At 42.9% G+C, this 23,585-nt stretch overlaps 1 protein-coding gene across 1 annotated transcript in view; it reads left to right on the top strand.

Annotated features, from left to right (window-relative positions):
* col4a1 (collagen, type IV, alpha 1) overlaps positions 1 to 23,585 on the top strand; it is a 68,706-nt gene that overhangs the window by 20,349 nt on the left and 24,772 nt on the right. The window contains exons 2-18 of the mRNA XM_079518748.1: positions 11,562 to 11,621; positions 16,124 to 16,213; positions 17,586 to 17,630; positions 18,129 to 18,173; positions 18,372 to 18,434; positions 18,911 to 18,964; positions 19,325 to 19,351; positions 19,466 to 19,540; positions 19,758 to 19,820; positions 20,327 to 20,362; positions 21,001 to 21,039; positions 21,713 to 21,817; positions 22,514 to 22,549; positions 22,643 to 22,702; positions 22,992 to 23,027; positions 23,131 to 23,175; positions 23,329 to 23,361. Coding sequence (XP_079374874.1) covers positions 11,562 to 11,621; positions 16,124 to 16,213; positions 17,586 to 17,630; positions 18,129 to 18,173; positions 18,372 to 18,434; positions 18,911 to 18,964; positions 19,325 to 19,351; positions 19,466 to 19,540; positions 19,758 to 19,820; positions 20,327 to 20,362; positions 21,001 to 21,039; positions 21,713 to 21,817; positions 22,514 to 22,549; positions 22,643 to 22,702; positions 22,992 to 23,027; positions 23,131 to 23,175; positions 23,329 to 23,361 — 912 coding nt within the window. The remainder of the gene's footprint in view (positions 1 to 11,561; positions 11,622 to 16,123; positions 16,214 to 17,585; positions 17,631 to 18,128; positions 18,174 to 18,371; positions 18,435 to 18,910; positions 18,965 to 19,324; positions 19,352 to 19,465; positions 19,541 to 19,757; positions 19,821 to 20,326; positions 20,363 to 21,000; positions 21,040 to 21,712; positions 21,818 to 22,513; positions 22,550 to 22,642; positions 22,703 to 22,991; positions 23,028 to 23,130; positions 23,176 to 23,328; positions 23,362 to 23,585) is intronic.

The raw sequence follows: 23,585 nt of genomic DNA, 5'->3' as shown, positions 1-23,585 counted from the left end.
ACAACTGTCTGCCACAGTAGCACATGTGCTTTTGGTTAATAAAGAAGCCCTAGATTCACTGTGGGGTGTAGTTGTGTGTACCTGTAGCCTCCTGCTGACTCAGGGCATGTTTTACATCAGATATTGGTCTCGGTGAATGAAGTTAAAGAAACAAAACTGTGTTATTGCCAAATGTACACGTATATTATGTATCCATGTACATCTCTCTCTATATTACGGCTTAGTATCTCTGTTTTTGTGTGTATAGTACAGTATGTATTGCTGCTGGGTGACTTATTTGTAATGCTACAGCCTGAGTAATGAGATTATTAAGCGATGCAGCAGCGAAGCCCAAGTATATGTTTTTACTTATCGCGGTGAGTGCTGCTAGCAAAAACACATCTCGGTCGCTTGTTTGACAGTGGTTTCAATTCAAAGCTAAATTATGTGAAGATTTAATTATCTTCATACTGTAGTGTAGAGATAACGCGCAGCTATTTCAAGTGACTCATTTGACACTTCAAGTGTCAAATGAGTCACAACAGAAATTCAGAGCTATACACACAGCACTTCACTTCAGTCTTAAGTGAAAGCAGAAGCCCATTATAGCCACAACAATCTGCTTTGTGCTTTTATTTGGTTCTGTTCGGAACTCGAATCTCAACAAAACTGTACTTTCTGATAGATGGCTATAGAGTGTATGCTTGGCAGCATTGATGTTATTGTCATTATTAATTTCTCTGTATGTCACTGATGTCAATATTGCCCAGACGGAATATCAGATATTTAGGCCTGTTTCACGGCGCAACATTTGCACACACACAAACACGTACGCGCGCATGGCATGCGTACATGGACGTGCACGCTCAGACTTGGACGTGCGCACAGTCTTGGACACACACGCACACACTCACTCTGTTTACAGAGTGAGCGGAGAGTGGAGCCTCGTCTTCCAAGTATGGCAGTCGGACAGGAGAATTCCTCTCCTCTCCCGTTCTCTCAGGCCAGCCTCTCAGTATACCAGAGAAGGCCAGGAATGTCAGAGATGCATAGCTCAACCCAAGCGCATCCAGGCTGCATGTGGGAAGACACAGCATATCCGCTGCTGCTCTTCCAAACCTCTCTGATCTCATCTATAGTTATTTAGTGCAAAAGATGAGGGTTGAAAAATAGCAATATAAAAATCATACGTTTTAAGGCCATTTAGGCCTGACGTCGAAATAAAAAAAAACGTTCGCTCTGAAAGAATATACCTATTCAAAGATTTGTGCCGCATTTTTACGATTTTTCAAAAATAGCAGACCTACAAGCTCGTAGCGCGCCACTCGGTGGCGCGCTATGAGCTTGTAGATCTGCTATTTTTCAATAGCTAAAGTCTAACATAATGCTTGAAACACCAAAAGGGGTTCCCGCCCAAAATGGGTTAAACTGAGTACTGCTGTATGGGCAATATATCGATAATACATCAATATCATGATATGAGACCATGTGGGATTTTGGATATTGTAATAATTGTAATGTGGCGAAAGGGTTGTCTTTCCTTGGTTTTAACCAATACAACCTTGTAAAAATGGACTCATAGGGGTTTACTTAAGCAATATTACACTCGAGGGGGTGGTTTAACATCATTAATGCACTTCTGCGTTGCTTTCGGAACTCGCCTGCATTAATGACGTTAAACCACACCCTCGAGTGTAATATTGCAATTATACAACAGTTACCCTTAAAACTAAGAGAATCGATACACTTTTCAATGACAGATGTAGTCACTACGACCACAAATGTCCCAAGAAACTAGCTAGCCCTATAGCCACCGAGTCTGCTGCATGCGCTCTGGGAGAAAGGCACGGCTGAATTGTTTGTTTTGATTAGGGGCGTTGAAATAAATGTGGTTTGAAGCACGGCTAGAAAGCTGTTCAACCAATCGGATTGCTTCCTCAAAACGACCTGTTGTATAATGCGTGGTTGTGGTCAGTGGTGTACATCACGTGACCTTATACTGACCACATAAGGAACCACAAGTACACCCATGCAGGACCTCCGATAAGTCATGTATCATGAGTCAACCCTTACCTCTTACCGTGTGGTTAAAACCCATTTTTGAGCGGGAACCCCTTTTGGTGTTAGCATTATGTTATGCTTTAGCTATTGAAAAACCTACAAGCTTTAGCTATTGAAAAACCTACAAGCTCGTAGCGCGCCACCGAGTGGCGCGCTACGAGCTTGTAGGTCTGCTATTTTTGAAAATCGAAGAACGACTGACATAGAAACATAGCTTTTTCAGAAAACTGTCGGGATGTAGAAGATCTTTTTAAAAATGGGTTAATGTGTGGTTAAGTGCTGGGGAGTCTATGCGTGACATAAGTGTGTGTGTGTGCGTGTTTAACATACAGTCCAGTAGCGTTTAACAATCTCACACGGGCTCATGGAGATGAGTTTAAAGTCTAATGAGTCTGGCTGCGGAACAAGGGCCCTCGATGTCTTTTTATGGTGTAAAACAAGCCTGATTGTCCCCATATGGAAGCTCAGTGATTTGTGGTTTTAACACGTCGAGTGGCTCTTTATTGGGCGTCCTGCCATGTGTTTAAAGCCCTGTCTATTAGATCAGCCAATACTTGCACCACAGTGCTAATCTGTAAATTGAGAACTGAGCAGGATGCCATTTGACAGTTTACAGCTGAGGCCTGCAGTCGCGGAGTTTGTGAGCTTTCGTGAAGTGACTGTAAAGAGTTACAGGAAAGACCGCTGGATGACTCTCGACATGATTGTTGTTGGAGATCCTTTATTTTCTGAAATAAATATTTTCACGATTTTTCAAAAATAGCAGACCTACAAGCTCGTAGCGCGCCACTCGGTGGCGCGCTATGAGCTTGTAGATCTGCTATTTTTCAATAGCTAAATTATAACATAATGTTTAAAACACCAAAAGGGGTTCTCGCACAAAATGGGATATACCCTCTTGTTTGTCCGTGGCTGGAGCGAAACAATCAACGCAAGAACACTTTGTGGTCACATGATACGTTCATTATTGTTGCGTCATATTTTTCCACAGGGGTATATGACGTCAAAGCTAATCAGAAATCACTTAAAACAATCGGAACAGCCAAGTCGAAAAACATTCAAAGCCACCACCATCCCACCAAGTGCTCAAAACACATAGGTATAGGTATAAACACAAGGCAGAGTTATACACAACATTATGGTACGCTAAAGTTTAGATTTCAGATTCCCTGCAGTGAGTCTCGTTGTGTTAAGGACAAGCAAATCATGTAGCCATAATAGTTTGGCATTTTCAATCCACTACAGTTAGCAAAACAGGAGACGGTGACTAAAGGTTAGAGTGGCAGGCTTGTGGAATACAAAGGTCACTGCTTTTGAACACCTTGTTAACCTATTTTGGACGGGAACCCCTTTTGGTGTTTTAACTAAGCATTATGTTATACTTTAGCTATTGAAAAATAGCAGATCTACAAGCTCATAGCGCGCCACCGAGTGGCGCGCTACGAGCTTGTAGGTCTGCTATTTTTTGAAAGATCGTGAAATTGCGGCACACATCTTTGAATATATATTCTTTCAGAAGACTTTTTTTTTTTTGACGTCAGGCCTAATCTGGGTAATCTGAGGAAAGCAAATGAGATAACACATCTCCCTAAAGTTTAGGTCATTGTTTAGGGTTTAGGGTTTAGGGCCTAAACAATGACCACACAGACTCGGGCATGGACCGTACACTTCTTCTAACAGCTCTGAGGTGTGTTTAATTGTACGAGTGTGACTGTAAAGCGAGCGTACGTACATGTGCGCTCGTCTCAAAACATTACTGGACGGATAAAGTTAAAGACTAAACATCCACCACAATGCATGCTCAACAGACCGTGAAGCAAATAACTGACTTTTTTAGACTGCAGTTATCTGTAATGGTTCCCCTTGGTATACAGTCCGTATCAGTGTTGGAAGGAAGGCTCCCCTTTGCTCATCCATAGCTGGGGGGGGGGGGGGAGATAAAAGACAGCTAGGGGAAGTGCGCGGGTCGAGCCATATGTTCCATGACAGTCCAGGACAGGAACACTTATGTTTTAGTTTCTGCAGACGGCAACAACAACAACACGACAGTCTTCCTCAGCGTTTTTCCTTCACAGATAAAAGATGATCAGATAAAGGCACTGTGCGGTGTCTCTCTCTCTCTCTCTCTCTCTCTCTCTCTCTCTCTCTCTCTCAGGAGCACAGGGGGAATATGACTGAGGCCTAGGAGGAATGGGATAAGCCTCAAGTTCAACACAATGCACATCCGAATTACAGAGAACTATATGTTTTAAAACAAAAAATCACTCCCGTGTGAACTGAGTGGTGCAACTCCCCTCTCCCCCTACCCCTCTCTCTCTCTCTCTCTCTCTCTCTCTCTCTCTCATTAGCAGGCAACAGTGCAGCACTATCTCTCTCTCTCTGTTTCTGGCACAACAGCGCCACTTTTGCCCCTACTGGTACTCATAGTCACATAGGTTAACACGGAGATTGCTGTTCCTTGGAGTGGTTGCACCACTCAAAAATGAGTTTGCGTGTGTGTGTGTGTGTGCGTGTGCCGTGCAAGCGCATCGCATGGTGTGTGAACTTTCAACTTTGAATGTGAACGTGAACAGAGAGCACAAGAGATGACGAGATCTTTGGTATGGCAGAGTATAGAAGACTCCCACGCGCGCCAGGCTCAACTCTGGGTCACGCTCACGCATCATGTCTCTCTTCTAGGAGGATACACCAGGGGGTTGTGGGATGTATACGTCAGTAGAGTATGGTGGGAGGCTACGGTAGGAATGTGGTGGGAATGCAGTGGTATTCTGCAGGAGTGTTGCTGCCACGCTCTCTCTCCCCGGCTGCGACGTGACATTAGCCAGATGTTACTGTGACCGTTGGTTTACATTAACGTGGAAGGAAGTGCGGACTAAAAAGCACTTTAGGTACTTTCTAAGAAAGTAACGGTCCGAAATGTTCTGTCATTGTGTAGTAGTGTTCCAGTGAGGTGTGTGAGTCTGCCCTCCTCTGGAGAAAAGCAGTACTGCTGCTACTGTATGGTACTGATCATGTCTGTTAGGCTATATTGTTGAGTTGACTTGAGTTGTACTGGGCTACAGTACAGGCTCTATAATGCAAAAATGGAACTGAATCTGTCCATTACATATCTCTGCTGTTTTTCAGGAAATGAAAAAAATATATATATATATATTTTTCAAGAAATGAAGAATACCTAATATATTAAAATTTTAAACAGAGCAATACTGGCTAATCAAAGTTGGTATTGTGACTATATATTGTCAATTACTTGCATGGTGTAGTGGAGTTAGTTGCTTTAGCAGACAGTTTGAGGGTCCAATGGAGTTAAGAGGTTTTGTCCATAGCACTTTTTAATACTTTGGTATTTGGTTCTAAAGCATTGATTTATGAAAAAAATAAAATAATCAAAAACCTCAAAAATGGTGGTTTCCTAGGCCCAATGTATAAAACATTGGGCCTAATTTCTGTAACCAATTAAATAGCCATTCGGATTCACCCAGGCATACAAAGGTCAGCTTTTTATTTGACCTCTCTACCTCAGGTTTACAAGGAGAAGAGCCCACTGATTGGGGACATCTGTTGTCAGGACAGCAGGGCAAAGGTGTTTGAAGATGCCTCTTCTCTCTGAGTCTGTGTAACAGTAAAAATAAAATAAAATAAAACACCACTCCGGTGTGGCGACGGCAAGGTAGTGAAGTGACTGACAATGGAAACACTTTTAATTAGCTTGAAAAGAAATGGGATCTTCTTAGAGAGCTGGAAGGGTCTAATTGATGGCCTGTGCTGAGCCTCATGGGGACTTTATAACACAACAAATTGATGAGCCAGGGAATGAACACTGCGGCACATCAGTTCAGTTTATTTATTTTGGTCATTAAAAGAGGAAAAACAGATTAATACAGTGCCTGCATTGTTTCCGCAAAAGAACAGGCCTTGAGTGCTGCTGGGGAGTATTGTATTATATTCCCTTGCAGAACTGTTGCTCCCCAACCACTGCTCAGTCAGGTGCTGTGGTCATTTGGACAAGTACGAAAGAATTAGGATAAACATCATTAGAGTCTGACGTTCTCTGAACACATCAGTTCTCTGAACTCATCAGTTCTCTGTAGTCCAGCTGGTGCTTGTAACGTACGCCGGCCACCTGCCGCCGCATGGAGGATGTCTCCACTCATATAAACATCCAATTATGTCACAATCCCATACTGTCACCCTCTGCTCTGTTGTACGTGTCAGAGAGACAAACTTCTCTCCCCCCGGGCCCAACCAAACCACTAAGAAGAGGAGTAAAGTAAACATTACTCTCCCCCCTGGGCTCTCGTCAGCTCTGGACTTCTGAGAACCCAGACCTGTGTGTGTGGACGTCAGTCCAGTGGGGAGAGAGTGCAGGCAGCCTCCCACGTCAATACTAACCAGAACATTCAAAGCCCCCCCCCCAGGTATACAGTATCATCCCACATTGTGAAACCCATGGCGCTGCACGTGCTCCTGTTTACCACGTTACAAATGTTGGAGCTTATACTTCCCCCCCCCCCCCCACCCCCCTCTCTCTCTCTCTCTCTCTCTCTCTCCATCTCTCTTTGGCACCCTTCCCGTTGGCAATCTTGGCATTATATGATTGTATCTTAAGACGGAAAAACAAACATTCAACAGCCTAGGCTCCGTTTCCAACCACAGTAAACAAATCCAAAACAGACTGAGCGGCACACGTGCATGCGCGCGCACGCACGCATGTACGTACGTACGCACGCACACACACACAGAGAGAGAGAGAGATGGAGGTGACGAGGTACAGACTGCGTGCATATCGCAGCAAAGGTACACAGTATACGTCATCTCACTAATCGAACTTTGGAAACTTGACCGGCTCGAGAGCCGGACGGAGCCTTGAGAGAATGACAAACACTCCATCCAGAGACACGTGAGGCTCTCTCTCTCTCGCCGCTAGCAGGTGTTTATTTGATCTGGAGGAGAGCGAGCCTCCAGAGCTCCATCATGACTCACTCACCCCACCACCGCCACCAGCCACTGTATATTCACGGCGGACAGTAACTATACACTCAGAGCCTCTGGATCGACACCAGCGACCAAGGGGTTGTTTGCTCTGTGGAGAATCACGCCCGTTTCAGTGGGAAGGGGGGGGAAACACCTTCGCCAACTGCCAAACTCCTCCAGCTCACGTTATAGCTTCCTTCCTTCCTCTCCCCCCTGTCTTTACTCTCTCTCGCTCTGTTCAATTAGACCAGGGGTTCTCAACGTTTTTGGCCGGGGACCCCCGAAAATGCTTTGGCAACGTCTCGGGACCCCCGCCCCGCCCCCTCCCGACCCCCAATATAAATTGACTGCTACAATAACCTTAAACCATTTTGGGCGGGAACCCCTTTTGGTGTTTTAAGCATTGTTATAATTTAGCTATTTAAAAATAGCAGATCTACAAGCTCATAGCGCGCCACCGAGTGGCGCGCTACGAGCTTGTAGGTCTGCTATTTTTGAAAAATCGTGAAAAAGAAATTAAAAAACAAAATCTTTTTTTTTTTTTTTTTTTGAAAATAATTTGGGGACCCCCTAAAATAATTTGGCGACCCCCCGAGGGGTCGCGACCCACGGGTTGAGAACCCCTGAATTAGACACGCTTGCTCACGTGGCATGTCGAGGTTTTCGGGGCCCCGCCGTTCGTACGCGTTGTGCAACGTGATGCCTTTTGTGTGAACGTTATCCACCTTCACACCTACGGCGTGCAGAAAAGAACGGTTTACAGTACATTTCCTCCCCCGGTGTCATGACTGTACTGATAGTCACAATAGCCCCCATCGTCCCATATAGGCCCCGGGGATCTGTGTGATAAGGCTTTCTTAACCCGTTTAGACCTAGAGGCCTGATTCTACAATAATGTCAGTGGTTCTCAAACTATTTCATGTCAAGGAAGGACTCCAAGAATTACATGTAATTGGCCGCCGACCGCCATCTGAAAATATGTAGTTCCAGCAGGGACCTCCCCGGAAGCAAAGATTTTGAGTTAAAAACGTTCGTTCTGAAAGAATATATATTCAAAGATTTGTGCCACATTTTCGCGATTTAAAAAAAATATCAGATCTACAAGCTCATAGCGCGGCACTTGATCTGCTATTTTTCTTTCTTTTTTTTCCCTTCAATTTACTTTTTATTGAATTTTAATCAAACAAACATGTAAACGAAACGAATACATTCAACAGAAACAAAACAAAACAAGACAATATACATACAATACACACAAGGGGAGATATCTGCCTCTCTTCTCTATTGATGATCATAATACATAAGTACCTCAAACAGGTGCCTCTGCTTCTACAGGTTAACGATCTGCTATTTTTCAATAGCTAAAGTATAACGTAATGCTTATTAAAACATCAAAAGGGGTTCCCGTCCTGAACGCGTTAAGATCCTTCTTTCTCCTGTGTCCAGATACCGAATCAGGACCCACGTCCCTCTGTATGGCAGCGCGAGTCATTAGTGGGACGCATGTTTTGTGTGGATGTCAGTGTAGTCTTTGTGCCATCGTTGGCCATCTGCTGTTTGGGTTAGCACATGATGCTTAACGGACGGAGAAGGAAAACAAGATTTGAGAAATCAAAGAGCACGGCCGTTCCTTTGATCTGTACCTGCGAGATTAGGGTGTTGTGGTGGGAGATAGGGCGTCACAGACAGGTACAGGGGTGATGCACGCACGCACGCACGCACGCTCCGCGTACTTGAGCTGGAAGAAGATGATATTTGATCATGCGTGATGGTATGGACATTTTGGTTTCTTTGGTCATGCTGTGAACATGCTGGAATGTCAGCAGCTCAGCCCGGTCGTGTCAAGCAGTACAAGTCTAGTAACATGGAAGGAAATTATTCCTTTTTGGAGTTGGGGACGGACGGGGCAGAGACATGACGTAGAGCAGGTGAATGAGGAAACCTTCAACAGCTGTGATTTGTTTTGAGATATTTGAGGCTTTCTTTGAGCTTTATTTGTGTGCACTAAGACTAAAAAAGACTAAATTCAGTCACCAGCTCCATTGGCTGTGAGCTGCAGGTTCGCTGTATATAATGAAAGACACATGCCGTTGGTTCTCAAATATCCCCTTCTTCCTTGGTTGTTGTCATGATGATGCTAATCCGATTTGACCCAGGTGTTTAAGATTTCCTATGAATGACACGTTCAAAATTAACTTTAAAGGCCGGGTTTAGAAAACATCCAGCAACATTCCACAGCAAACCAGACGAGAGGCGAATGAATGAGAGAGGGTGTGAGAGAAGTCGAATCGGCAACATGACGTAGCGGTCACATGTGTGCGCGTGTGTGTGTCTGTGTGGAGTGTAACAAGTGCACAGGGACAGGGTGGGGGCAGTCGGGTTCAGGGAATAGAGGGGGGGGGGGGGGGGGGGGGGGGGGGGAGTCCTTGTTTTCCCATGGATTCCCATAGTTCTATGAGACCACATATTGGTTTAATTAGCCTGGGGACGGGGTATGGCAGACAGGGGTGTGTGTGGGAGAGAGAAAGTAGGGATGGAATGGGAAATGAGTTGTGTATAATATCATGAGACATGCTGGTGGACGCATGGGATTTCCAGCAGTACATGTGTTTTGGAAGGCTAAGTGTTATTGATTAACGGTAAAAGGGATGGTTGTGTGTGTGTGTGCGTGCGTGCGTGCGTGCGTGCGTGCGTGCGTGCGTGCGTGCGTGCGTGCGTGTGTGCGTGTGTGTGTATCTGTCTGTCTGTGTGCATGCGTGCGTGCGTGCGTGCGTGCGTGCGTGCGTGCATGTATCTGTCTGTGTGTGTGTGTGTGTGTGCGTGTTTGTTTGTGTGTGTGTGTACAGTATACAGTATGTATAGCTCCTCTGCCCATGTCTCCAGGGTCTCTAAGCCCCAAGCGTTTGGCTCTAAGTCTTGCACGTGAGTTGAGCAACAGCTGCTGGCCAATGAAGGGAGGAATGGAGGAGAGAGAGCCAAGGCTGTCGCAACTTGACAATTCTTAGACTCTCTGGCCTCTGGAGATAAATGGCGGATGAGAGGAGAAGAGAAAAAATAAGAAAAGAGTCCAGCTGTAAGGCAGGATATCCTGCTGCCATACCTAGTTAAAAGCTAATTAGCACAAGGCTAATCGGTAACCTCGTCATTTTGAGATTAGTGAACCAATTTTCTCCAGTGTTTCTGTAGTGGATATGGAGCATATAGGCCTGGACCGCTGGCCTTTTTTTTTAATGTTGCATCCACTCCAATGCACAGCACTGTGTGTCCCTGGCTGGCTGGGTCTGTCTCTGTGTCTGTCTGTGTCGAGCACGGAAAAAAGCGTTATAGCGTGTGTTTTGTAACCTTTATTTAACCAGTAAAAACACACTGAGACTGAATCTCTTTTACAAGAGAGAGACTCAAGAGTCTCTTTTACAAGAGTCTCTCAGCGGTCTGGGCACTTAGGCTCCAATGCAACCAATGCAATCATGTCGCGGGTTCGAATCCCAATCCCTGACGACCTTTTCTGCGTGTTTCTACGTGATCTTGAGGCCTACAAAATCGTGGAACAAAAAACGTTGTTTTTCCTTTTTCTTATGAACTAGTCAACTAGTACCAACAAGGTCGATTAGTGGATTTACTAGTTGACTAGTTGAATAGTCGACTAGTCGCGTAATGCCCTAGTTACTGTATACTATCAATAAAGACAATAACAAAATATCTTATAGAAATGGATATGGAGCATAGAGATCACGGCCAGCTCCTACGCTGACGCCAGATTCCGAGTGCATAATAAAGTGTGGAAAAGTGTTTAGAAAATGTCGCATGTTGCATGCGTGTGGAATGGATCAGCAGGGAGACTCCAGGAGGTCGACATCCTGCCTTTTGGCGCGTCGAATGCTTCCCATAGATATAATCTCATCCCCTGATGTCTTCTGCAGCACAGTGGGTTTTTAGTCTGTCAGCGTGTTACAGTGTGTCATGATCCATCGGACAGGGTCAGGAGTCTAGGATATGGACACGCTATAACAGTAGGAAGACGTCGTACGCGATGTGACACATGTCAACCTGCGACTATAGCCCCACTATGCCTATTATATTTGCACTCGCACCCGCAGATGATGTGAGACATGACCTCTGAGGTTTTTGTGTCCAAGTGGAGTCATGCTTTATAACCGTTGTCGACAAAAAAAAGAAGAATGTTGGATGTCACATGCACTGGCTTCCTTCAGTGGATATACATACAGTATGTGACCAGATTTGACTGAGCACAGAAGTGAACCTTTCAAGCCTGTTTTCTCAACTCGCTGTTTTCTGCAGGACATTACTCTATAAGCCATATCTCCAAAACTGGTGGGTCAAACTGAACAACCAATATGTCAATTTGAAGCTATGATTCCCTGCTTTCAAGAAAATCCAATGGCAGTCCCTCAGTCAAATTTGGTCACATATACTGTAGTTCTGACTAAATGCTTTCTGTTGGCCTGTATATTTATACTGAACATTATTGCTTCATTGAAGGAACTAGAACTCAACCTGTCTGTCTGTCTGTCTGTCTGTCTCTACAGGGGGGAGGATGCGGAGCTTCGTGCGGAAAGTGTGACTGCAGCGCAGTTAAAGGAACAAGGGTAAGAAGAACATCCTTATCATCTTCCTATATTTCCCACCATTCGTTATTCTTAACAACCCAATAGCCTTCTTCTTCTACTCGGTCAGCCACAACGTTGGGTGAGATACCAGAATCTTTCCCGTCAAGGCGGCGCCCGTGGCCCAGCGTGAGGCCCAGAACAGACCGCAGTGTCATGTCATGTCTGTATGCTAAGCAGGCTGCCTGGAATGTCCCCGGCTAATGGAGCTAAGCTCGGCTGGACGGAGCGCCGTCCCGTCCCGTCCGGCTATGGAGCACTGGGGTTCAGGATGGGAATGAGGATCAGGCAGATCTTAGACTGCGTTCACACACACACACACACACACACACACACACACACACACACACACACACACACACACACACACGCAACAGCTGGTCAGAACTCTGTCTGAAGGCCTCGATCGCTCCCACTGGATGCTATAAAGCTAGCTCTGACTCACACATGTAGAGGCAGCAGATCGACTGACTGCATGGTCAGGGAATCGTCTGTGAGCTTTACACATAACTTTGATTTGCTGTTGTGTTGAATTTGCCAATAGGTACATTTTTAGACAACTGTAAAATAAAAAAATATTGCTCAGCGGTACATAATAAGCCATACTGTAGGCAATTGGCAAGAACTAAACACTACAGTTTTAACTGCTGCTCTTGCGGTGTATGTACAGTAAACTGTACATACTTATATATATTATTGTCATAACAGTGCTTTGCTGCAGCGCTAGATGCCAAGCATTTGGCTCACGAAACCCTGGCCAATTAAGCCACTAGTGGTTTCAACACACTGCTGAGTGTTGAGAGGTGTTGAAGACTCTATTAACAACTCAGCTGAATTCCCCTACACGTCTCTTCACTGAGGACATCATCAACTGCCTTAACCCATTTTGGGCGGGAACCCCTTTTGGTGTTTGAATCATTGAAAAATAGCAGATCTACAAGCTCATAGCGCGGCACCGAGTGCCGCGCTACGAGCTTGTAGGTCTGCTATTTTTGAAAAATCGTGAAAATGTGGCGCACATCTTTGAATATATAACTCAAAGCTTTGCTTCTGGGGGGGTGTCCCTGGAATAACACATTTTCAGATGGGGGTCGGTGGCCAAATACATATATTTTTGGGAGTCCTTGGGAGACATGAAAATGTATGAGAACGACTGACATAGAAACATGGGTTTTTCAAGAAAACTGTCATGATTTAGAGGACGTTTGTAGAATTCCGACGTCAGGTCTAAATGGGTTAAGGGCAGCAGTGGCTCAGGAGGTAGAGCGTCCCGTTTGGGAACCGGAAGGTTCTATAGCCCCAGCGGTTCCTCTTCCTTGAACGTGTCTCTTTGGCCTCACTCAGACCTTTACTGCATTGCTGTATGCTTGTTGGATGAATGTTGTGTAGTGTCATGGCCGCCCCAATGCATTTCCAATGGGAGTCACATGGTTTGACACAACATTTGTGTATGAGGGGGAGGGGCGCAGTCGAAACACAGCCGAAAGCCATACAACAGCTTGTAGTCCAAAATGTGGACTACAAACCATGTGACTTCCATTGGAAATGCATTGGGGCGGCCATGACACCACACAACATTCATCCAACAAGCATACAGCAATGCAGTAAAGGTCTGAGTGAGGCCTTTGAGCAAGACACTGAACCCCAAACTGCTCCTTGCTTGTTTGCCTATACACCGTCAGTGTGTGAGTGGATGAATGTATATGCATATTATAAAGCGCTTTGGATAAAAAATACACTATAGGGTAGACCCGCTGGCTTGGTGGTCCGGGGCGCATGCCACGTGTGTTATTGTTATTGTTTATTATTAGTCCTCACTACAGTGAAGACTACTCTTCCTGGGGTCCAAACACTCATACAATCAAATACTTAAAACATAATACAATGTAATTCTGTCATTACATAGTTAAAAACAAACACGTGTGGGCTCTGGCCTGGCAGCGTGTCGCGTGTTGGAGTCCCGTTCATGACGACCTTTGCTGCATGTCTCTCCCCTTCTCTCCCTCCATCCCTCTTTCCTGTCCATCTCCACTTTTATCTATCAATAAAGGCAGAAAAGCCAAAAACAAAATAAATACACTATAGAACTGCACACCATTATCCACTTAAACTCTTAGTTTACCCTCAGGCAGATCCCATAGAGAGCGAGACAGTTACGTCACTATAGCATAGACTCCCATTGTAAGAGTGGAATGCGGAAGTTCTCTTTCCATCTCAATGAGGAAGTTTCCGATGTTTGGAACTACAGGAGGCAACATCCTGCTTTGTGGCGAGATCAAAGCGTGACGCAACTCTCTCTCTCTCTCTATGGGTCTGTCTGGTCTATACTTGGTCCTCTCCTTTTTTCCGTCTACACTAAATCTCTCGCGTCGCAACAACATGACATATTGTGACCTGCCCTGATGAAGACTCCTGTGAGTCGAAAAACATGTTGGCTGTTTTTAACTTTTCTAAATATAGTACCTTGATTTGTATCCACCCTCTCCTCATTTTTTTTTTACTTTTTTGAGTGCTCGGATCGCCGCCTTTTCTTTTCTAGTATTCCAGTCCCACGGATCTTTGTAGCACCAGTCCACTTTATTTTTGAGTGGTGCAACCACTCCTAGGAACAGCAATGTCACTATGGGACTATGGGACTATGTGACTATGTTTAGAGTACCAGTAGGGGCAAAAGTGGCGCTGTTGTGCCAGAAACAGAGAGAGAGAGATAGTTGCCTGCTAATGAGAGAGAGAGAGAGAGAGGGGCAGGGGGAGAGGGGAGTTGCACCACTCAGTTCACACGGGTGTGATTTTTTTTGGAAAAAGTAGTCAATTGTTTTACTTAAGTAAAAGTACCAATACTGCAATTTAGAACTACCGGTACTTCGTTACAAGTAAAAGTATGGAATTGAAAAAATACAAAAGTATCGGCATCAAAATGTACTTAAAGTACTAAAAGTAGAAGTAATCATATTGCAGAATGTCCCACTTCACACGTTCAAAATGTGTACAAAATCTATAGCAGATCTACAAGCTCACAATTGTGAGCTTGTAGGTCGGCTATTTTCAAATGGCCAAAATGTATAGGGTTGAAGTGGTTAATGTATGTTTTCTAATCAACATTAAAATCTCCAAAGTAACTAGTAACTAAAGTTTTCAAATAATTGTAGTGAAGTAAAATTACAAATTTTGGCTCTGAGATGTCGTGGAGTAGAAGTAAAAGTACTGGAAATTGGAAATACTCAAGTAAAGTACAAATACCTCAAAAGTGTACTTAAGTACAGTACTTAAGTAAAAGTACTTAGTTACTTTCCACCACTGCTTTTATTGCACCTCCATCGAGCACCTATGGTTGACTCTCTTTGTCAGATGACATATTGTGAGCTTGTAGATCTGCTACTGCAGCGTTTCCCAAACTTTTTTGGACATGCACCCATGTTACCTCCTAGCTGACGCACCCCCCCCACGTGGAAATGAAATATATGAACATATATTTTTATATGTGCAACATATATGTGACATATTATTCAAAATTGGCCGCCTGCATATATGTCGCATAAGCTGTATAGAGACATATATTTCCTATATCCACATATGTGCATATATCCACATATATGAAATGAATGAAAATCACATAGTGTTGCCCATCACTGCTCTGAGGCAGAAACACTGGTCAGAGAATGAAAATCCTTCCTTCGTCCTCATCATTCCCTCATCATCGTGGTTTGTAGCAGTGGTGAGAAAAGTACTCAAATGTTTTACTTAAGTAAAAGTGTAAATACTGCAATATAGGTGCACGACCGTTCCAGGTAAAAGTTCAAGAGTTCAAAATGTACTTGGGTAAAAGTACAGAATTATTGGTATCAAAATCTACTTAAAATTAAATTAAAAACCAAAAGTAAAAAGTTCATTGCAGAATGTCCCATGTCAAGTTTTCAAATGTATAAAGATCTTTTTTGAAAATAGCAGATCTACAAGCTCACAATGCGAAAATCCAAATCTACAAAGTAACTAGTAACTAAAGTTTTCAAATTAATGCAGTGGAGTAAAAGTACAATATTTGCCTCTGAAATGTAGTGGAGTAGAAGTAAAAGTACTGAAAATCTGACATACTCAAGTAAAGTACAAATACCTCAAAATTGTACTTAAGTACAGTAAGTAAATGTACTTAATTACTTCCCACCACTGGTGGTTTGTAGATTATTGGTCACTGGTCAGACGAAGCAGGCCATCGAAAGGGTTATGAGGCCATCTAGTGGTACAAAGACGTAATAACAAGAGCATAATCCTTTTCTTAGTGAGGGCCATTTCAAAATCAGGTTTTATTGTCGCTTCACAGTTCTACAAGTAAAAAAGTGTGTGTGTGTGTGTGTGTGTGTGGGGGGGGGGGGGGGGTAAGGAGATCAAGGCATGAATAATGTCTTGCTAGAAACGGTATTTCACAACTGTTTAAAAAAACATTATACAATTTTGAGTCAATAGTCAATATTATTTTGTTTTTTTAGGGTGAACGTGGCTTTCCTGGTATCCAAGGAAACATGGGATTCCCAGGGATGCAGGGAAATGAAGGCCCTCCAGGGCCACTTGGCCCCAAGGTGAGTAACAGTAGAAGGACCCTGCAACACAAGAGTTGGTGTGTGACTTTGTGTGTGCAATACATAATGAAATGCAACATACTTGACACAGAATGACATAAAACACGTCTTTAGATTAGTGTGTCTTCTGTGCATTATCTACTCTTTAAACAAAGTCAAACAAACACTATCTACTGTATATGCACCACGTCACTGTGTGTACGTCTGTAATCCACGTAACTCGAGAACCGTTCACCCCACCGACTTCAAATTTGACATACGTGTTCCACAACCACACAGGGAGTGCAGTGCCCGGCCTTCAATTTGGCCGAGGCAGAGGCTGGGAAAAACATACAGTACACAGATACAAACGGATATACAAATACATACATATATACACCAAATAGCTTGCTCCACCTACCCCACCAACCACCACATCATCAGCTGTTACACAATGGATAAAGAAGGGCACAGTGCAAATACAGGCAGGTTGTTAGAAGGTAGTTAGAAGCATAGACAAGTTAAGTCTAGATGTGAATATAAGGAGGCCCTGAAGCTACTGGATGATGAGATGGATCTAAGAGATAGAGGGAGATTGTTCCAATCAAATGGGGCTTTGTAGCAGAAGGACCTCCTATCCTCCGTCCAACCACATTGGAGATTTTGGGGATTTTAAAGTAAGGGTATTATAGATGTCTTAGTGGATATGATGAGGTAGACTGAGTCAGGTACTGCTTCAAGTAAGCAGTAAGTAAATGCATTTATAAATGAAGAGAAACCAGTGTAATTGCCGTCTTAATTGCTTTAGGCTGCAGCCAATTGAGTGAGTTGTACATGAAGCATTGATGAGTAATTGAGTATCACATGGACATTCATCAATACAAAGAGACGTGGTGCATTTATAGATAGATGGCAACCCCCATCAGTTTGCACTCTTCAGACACAGGCAGACAGACAGTCTATCTCATTCTCCATCTCCGGTCTCAAAATAATCCAGATTATTTTCACAGATATTGATGACGCAATAATAATGTGGCCGTCAATGGCCTTGTACTCACAGAGCAGTCATGCTTTGGTTTAATTAAAGAAAATAACGAGAATGTTGGTGTAATTATTGGATTAGTGGATATGTCAACATATGTGACTCGATCTCTTTTAGGCACACTAATTCTGTAAACATTATAACAAGGCAATACAAACACACACAACCCAATGATCACCAGCAAACATGATTGTTGTTGGTTACAGGTGGACTTTTAAGTGATTTCATGTTGGCATTTTAATCTTACCTTAAAATTCTCAAGGTAAATCTGAGCTCATTTAAACAGAATTGTAGCAGAATTGAATTGAATAATAATAATAATACTAATAATAACCATGTGTATCTCTGTAGGGAGACCTAGGTGAGCACGGGTCCCATGGACTGAAAGGAACACGTGTAAGTATCTGACCTCGTCTGACCACACCAGCACAATGAACGGCCACTCTGTACTTCTGTCTGTACACGACAACACCCCTACGGGTCCGTTTGTGCACTCGGGATATTACAAGTGGGCCCCAAAATGATTGGCAAAACAGTAATATTTTATTCATAATAAAACTTAATATTACAAAAAATATATTTAGGAAGTCTTTTTTTTCATAATATCTTAATGTGTTTTCATTGTGATACTGATAAATAAGAACTTATACTTCCATTCCAAACTGGAACACATTCGACATTCGTGAAAATGCACGCAGCCCACCTACCTGAGCGCTGTTAAGTGGTCAGGTGGGTGGGCCCTGGTGCAGAAAGGCTTGGGCACCACTGACCACAAAGCCATTTTGGCATCATTGTCTTTGGTGTGACTCCTGTTTCAAGGATTACTGTATGCCCTTATATCAGTGTGTTGTCATGATGTCACAGTAACGCAGATGTGTTTTTGATGTGCCACAGGGACCTCCAGGCTTGCCGGGCTTCCCAGGAAATCCAGGACTACCGGTAGGTTCTGCGCGGCGGTCATTTAATCCAGAAAATTACATTTACACTCGTGTTTTCTGCCCCTAAATCTCTCATCCTGCTACAAGGCGATGTCCTCATAATTATTGTGTGTGTGTGTGCGTGCGTGTGTGTGTGTGTGTGTGTGTGTGTGCGTGTGCATGTGTGTGTTTGTGTCTGTCTTCTATCTCTTTCTCAAAGGGTATCAATGGAAATGATGGCCCTCCCGGCGGATCGGGTATCCCAGGATGCAACGGGACAAAAGTAAGCAGATTCTCAAGCTTGTGCCGTTGGCATGATGCAAATTGTGGGAGGCAACAGCCTGGCTCGCGAGAACTACTATTTCACAGACTAGATCAGGGGTGGGCAACTTTGACGATGGAGAGAGCCACTATATTTCCACACTCACTCCAGACGGCCACATTGCATATTACTGTCGTATATTTGAATTGAAATCCTGAATCATTTTTTTGCTATTTTTGAATTGGAATCTTGAAAAGTAACCTTTTTTATTTAATTTCAAATGCATTTAATTATAGTTATGTTGACTTTATGAACTAAATACAAATACATTGGACATAACAAAAGACAATAACATTGTATTACTAGTAATTAGCTGAAATCAATGATATATCAGTATTGTGATATTAACCTGTGAAGGTGAGCCCCTGACCATGCATGGACTAGATGGTTTAGCCTGTCAGTCCTTCCATACTGATACTGTTCTCTGTGTGCTCCAGGGAGAAAGAGGCCGGGACGGTGGCCCTGGTTTCCCAGGCCTACAGGGACCTCCTGTAAGTCATCATATTACCACCCTCACCTCCACCATGCACCACATTTAGAATATAATATGCATTCATTACTTAAGATCTTTGTTATACTATTTTTGAACACGTTTGACTGAAGTTTTATCTTTTAGTTAAAAGTTTATGTTTTACTTTGGTAAAGCATATTTTGATGCCAATACGTTATTTTTTTTAAATTATTATAATTTTTTAAAAACTTTTATTCATTTTTTTAAATATATTATACAACACTTCTGAGTATTTATACATTGTGGTATTGCTACTTTTACTTAAGTAAAAACAAATGGGAGTACTTCTTCATAGACTATCTATATACTCCTGTACTGACTGTTATCTTCTCTCCACAAGGGTATACCTGGAATCCATGGAATGAAGGTTAGTTGGACGCCACAATGCTCTAGTCTATAACATCTCCCCAAAGAATACATGTGTTATCTTATCAGTCTTACCTCTTGTTTACATGCTCTGTTTTGCTATTGTGTCTTCCAGGGCGACCCTGGTGGTGTCATGGGAATTATCCCTTTGAAAGGAGACAGAGGATTGCCCGGCACACCAGGACTACCAGTACGTGTGTGTGTGTGTGTGTGTGTGGTGCGTGTGTTAGTGTGTGTGTGTGTGTGTGTGTGTGTGTGTGTGTGTGTGTGTGTGTGTGTGTGTGTGTGTGTGTGTGTGCGTGTGCGTGCGCGCTAGGACCATATACAGTACTGAGCATTCCTATAACGGTAATTAATTCTTGTGTCATCAAAGTCCTTATACCTTTCTCCACATCTACTCTCTTCAGGGACCAAGCGGACCAACTGGACCCATCGGTCAGGCAGGACTGCGCGGCTATGAAGGACCCAGAGTGAGTTATCGTTACTCTGATCGGATGGTCTGCTAATTCATGAAAAAAAAAGCCATTGTTAAGTCGCTATTTTGCATGAATGGTGTTATTACGGAGGTTTATCCCATTCTGGGCGGGAACCCCTTTTGGTGTTTTAAGCATTATGTTGTACTTTAGCTATTGAAAAATAGCAGATCTACAAGCTCATAGCGCGCTACGAGCTTGTAGGTCTGCTATTTTTGAAAAATCGTGAAAATGTGGTGCAAATCTTATATATTCTTTCAGATCGAACGTTTTTAACTCAAATCTTTGCTATTTTCAGATGGGGTTCGGCGGCCAATTACATATATTTTTGGGGGTCCTTGAAATGAAATAGTTTGAGAACCACTGACGTAGAAACATAGGTTTTTCAGAAAACTGTAAGGATTTAGAAGACATTTGTAGAATCGTCCTCAGGTCTAAATGGGTGATTAGCTAGAGTAATTGTATTCGTTGTATTTCACTCACCAGTGAATTGTACTCCACAGGGTGAACCTGGACAAGCTGGACCTCAAGGAGAGAAGGTAAGACATCGATACAGACATCAGTAGTTCACGTGTTTTCAAAGCGTGGGAGCCGTGGCCTCCCAAGGGAGCCAGCAGGTGGCGCCAGGGAGGAGCCACTCGGAAAGAAGTGGAAAATAAATTAAAAAGAACGAAAATCATAAAATAAATAAATATAAACAATTTCATTTGAATTTTAAAAAAAAATCATTTTCTAATATCACTGTGCCCCTTTAAGCCCCTGGCATTGTATTTCTGTTATGTCGTTATCGTCAAAAACGTTATAAATAGTGAAAATAAGACCGGCATGGGCGAATTAATTAATTTGTTAATATGTGGCAGTGAAAGAGAGTGGGAGAAGAGGTTTATTTCAATAAGCAGTTTATTTCAGCTGATAAGAGTTAACCCACTTTTAAAAGAATGTCCACAGTCGCAAAATATTGGTAATCTACAAGCTCACAACACATTGACATGCGCTGTGAGCTTATACATTGTCTTATTTTCAATATTTCTAGAAATTTCACAATAGGTGTGCCACAGAGGCTATGGCTATTTGGGAGTCAGTCCTTGACATGGAAAAGTTTGAGAACCCCTGTTATAGTCTAATTAATAGTATAATGCTGTAAACACCAAGATGTTTTGCTTCTCTATCCTTGTAGGGTGACCGTTTGGCCTTCCAGAGTGCAAAAGGAGAGAAGGTGAGAGGCTCAAACACTCAAACTAACATTTGTTAGTGGTGCACACAACATACTGGATTTCAGAGCTACAACTACATAATTATACAAAATATTAATACAATGAATAAACAGAAGATTTTTCTATCTTCTTTTATAACAACTGACATTATGTGGGTAGTGGGTATGTTAATTTCTACTGTGCAGTGCCTAAACCAGAATACCTAAATTTAGGTAAAGAATATCTTTATTTTATAACTATTTTCTCCCTCTTCCTTGTATTTTTGAGTGGTGCAACCACTCCAAGGAACAGCAATGTCCGTGTTAACCGTGTGTTAATGTGTGTGACTATGAGTACCAGTAGGGGCAAAAGTGGCGCTGTTGTGCCAGAAACAGAGAGAGAGATAGTGCTGCACTGTTGCCTGCTAATGAGAGAGAGGGGGGGGGGGGGGGGGAGTTGCACCACTCAGTTCACACGGGTGTGTTTTTTTCTTTGCTGTTCGTTAGCAGATTATTATGACGTCAGTGCTTCAAAAACACTGAGAACCCCCTCGTGCTATTTTCTCATATTTATTATATTGCCTAAGTTGCTCATGAGTCATCATGACACTAGGTCTGCTATTATTTACGAAGTAAGAGTATTGGACTTCATGCTTGTTGCATTATTTGAATGGTGGTCCTCCTCTGCTTCTCAAAGGGTGACCGAGGAATCCGGGGCCCCCCTGGTCCTCCTGGGACCCGTGAAGTGGACGACAGAGGCGTCACAGGAGGAGGCATCACGCACTACTCTCCTGGACCAAAGGTACAGCCTCAAGGGTTAACCACGGTATGTTATGTTCCATATATACAACACAGAGGAGCACTAGACGAAATTGCCGTACGTGGCGCCATCTTGGATCTTGTTGCAGATAGATTTTGTAATTCATCACTTCATTCTTCTCGGATTCAGTGGCTGGTGTATATCAGTGGCTTTCAACCAGTGAAATGAAGGAGAGTTGGTAACCAAATGGACCCTTATAGATCTTTAACTCTTGAGAGAGTAAAATGAAACCGTACGGGTCTATCTGGTTACATTTTTTCAAGAGTTAACTTATTGTTCAAACAGCTGCATTACTTAATTTACAAGAAGTCTGCACAATTAGAGAATGTGATTGTTATTTTGGTCAGCATTATTTGCCAAAAGCATGGAATTGTAGACATAATCTCTATCCAATCACCAATCCAATGACAACAAAATATTCTTTATGTTTGGGTCTGAGAGACGAGGCTTAATGTCATCAAATGGTGGTCCGTGGCTCAAATGCAGAATAAGGGTTGAAAACCACTCGTGTGTGTAGTACCTTTACTCAAGCGCTGTACTTAATTACAATTTTGAGCTACTTTTACTTTACTTGAGTATTTCCAATGATTTATTCGCAACATCTCAGTAGTTTTACATTTTATATATATATATAATATTTACATTATATAACGTATATAACGTGTATTTTCTTTACAGGGAGACAGAGGACTTGATGGAGAAAAAGGAGACAAAGTATGTATTTAGTTTACTAATCTATTGAAGTTTTTGGAAATTACAAAACGTTCTTTACATGCCAGTGTCTGAGTGCCTGATTTTTCCTTGCAGGGTCTTTGCATCCCACATCTATTTGGGATTAAAGGTGAATCAGGCCCCCCCGGACCAAGAGTGAGTGCTTCATCCTTATTACTCTTGTGATGTTGGAAATTGCAAAAGGGTGTTTGGACTATATATTTATATATAGGAGTGGTAAAGGATTTGTAAAGGATTTGTTTTGAGGCCCCACTCTTGGACAAATTTAATTTGATAAAATGTTAATGTATCAAATAAAATATGTGCAATATTTATATATGAAATTCAGAGTATACTTGTGAAATTAAATTAAACTAATTTTGAGACAGCCGCGACGACACTACGATTAACAGGGTTACTTACATTATCGTTTCACTGATTTCAGGGCAAACCCGGCAAGGATGCAGAAGATGGGCTGAAGGTAATTATGATAATGTAAACATTGTATCTGGTATGTGTGATGTTTGTTACACCACTAAGTGTGCAGCCCTCATGTACATGATGTATGTATTCTATTCCTCCAGGGAGAAAGAGGCTTCTCTGGGGTTTCAGGATACCTCGGCCTGCCGGTAACTACTATTAATTCACTAAAGAAATAGCAACATTATGCCTGGTTGTTTGATTGTATTCATATCTTGATTATACTTACTTTAGTATGAAATGTCCTGGTGGTGTTAACATTATTAATGCTTGAGGAATGAATCTCCAACATTTCATTTCAGGGTGAGAAAGGAGACGCAGGACCACCAGGATACGTGAGTACTCTTTTCACATGAAGTCTGTCTGTCTGTCTGTCTGTCTGTCTGTCTGTCTGTCTGTCTGTCTGTCTGTCTGTCTGTCTGTCTGTCTGTCTGTCTGTCTGTCTGTCTGTCTGTCTGTCTGTCTGTCTGTCTGTCTGTCTGTCTGTCTGTCTGTCTGTCTGTCTGTCTGTCTGTCTGTCTCTCTCTCTCTCTCTCTCTCTCTCTCTCTCTCTCTCTCT

The sequence above is a fragment of the Electrona antarctica genome, assembly GCF_951216825.1.
Source record: "Electrona antarctica genome assembly, chromosome: 13".
In the NCBI taxonomy this organism is placed as follows: domain Eukaryota; kingdom Metazoa; phylum Chordata; class Actinopteri; order Myctophiformes; family Myctophidae; genus Electrona; species Electrona antarctica.
The sequence above is the reverse complement of the archived record's forward strand: the minus strand, read 5'-3'. Positions and strand labels throughout refer to the sequence as shown.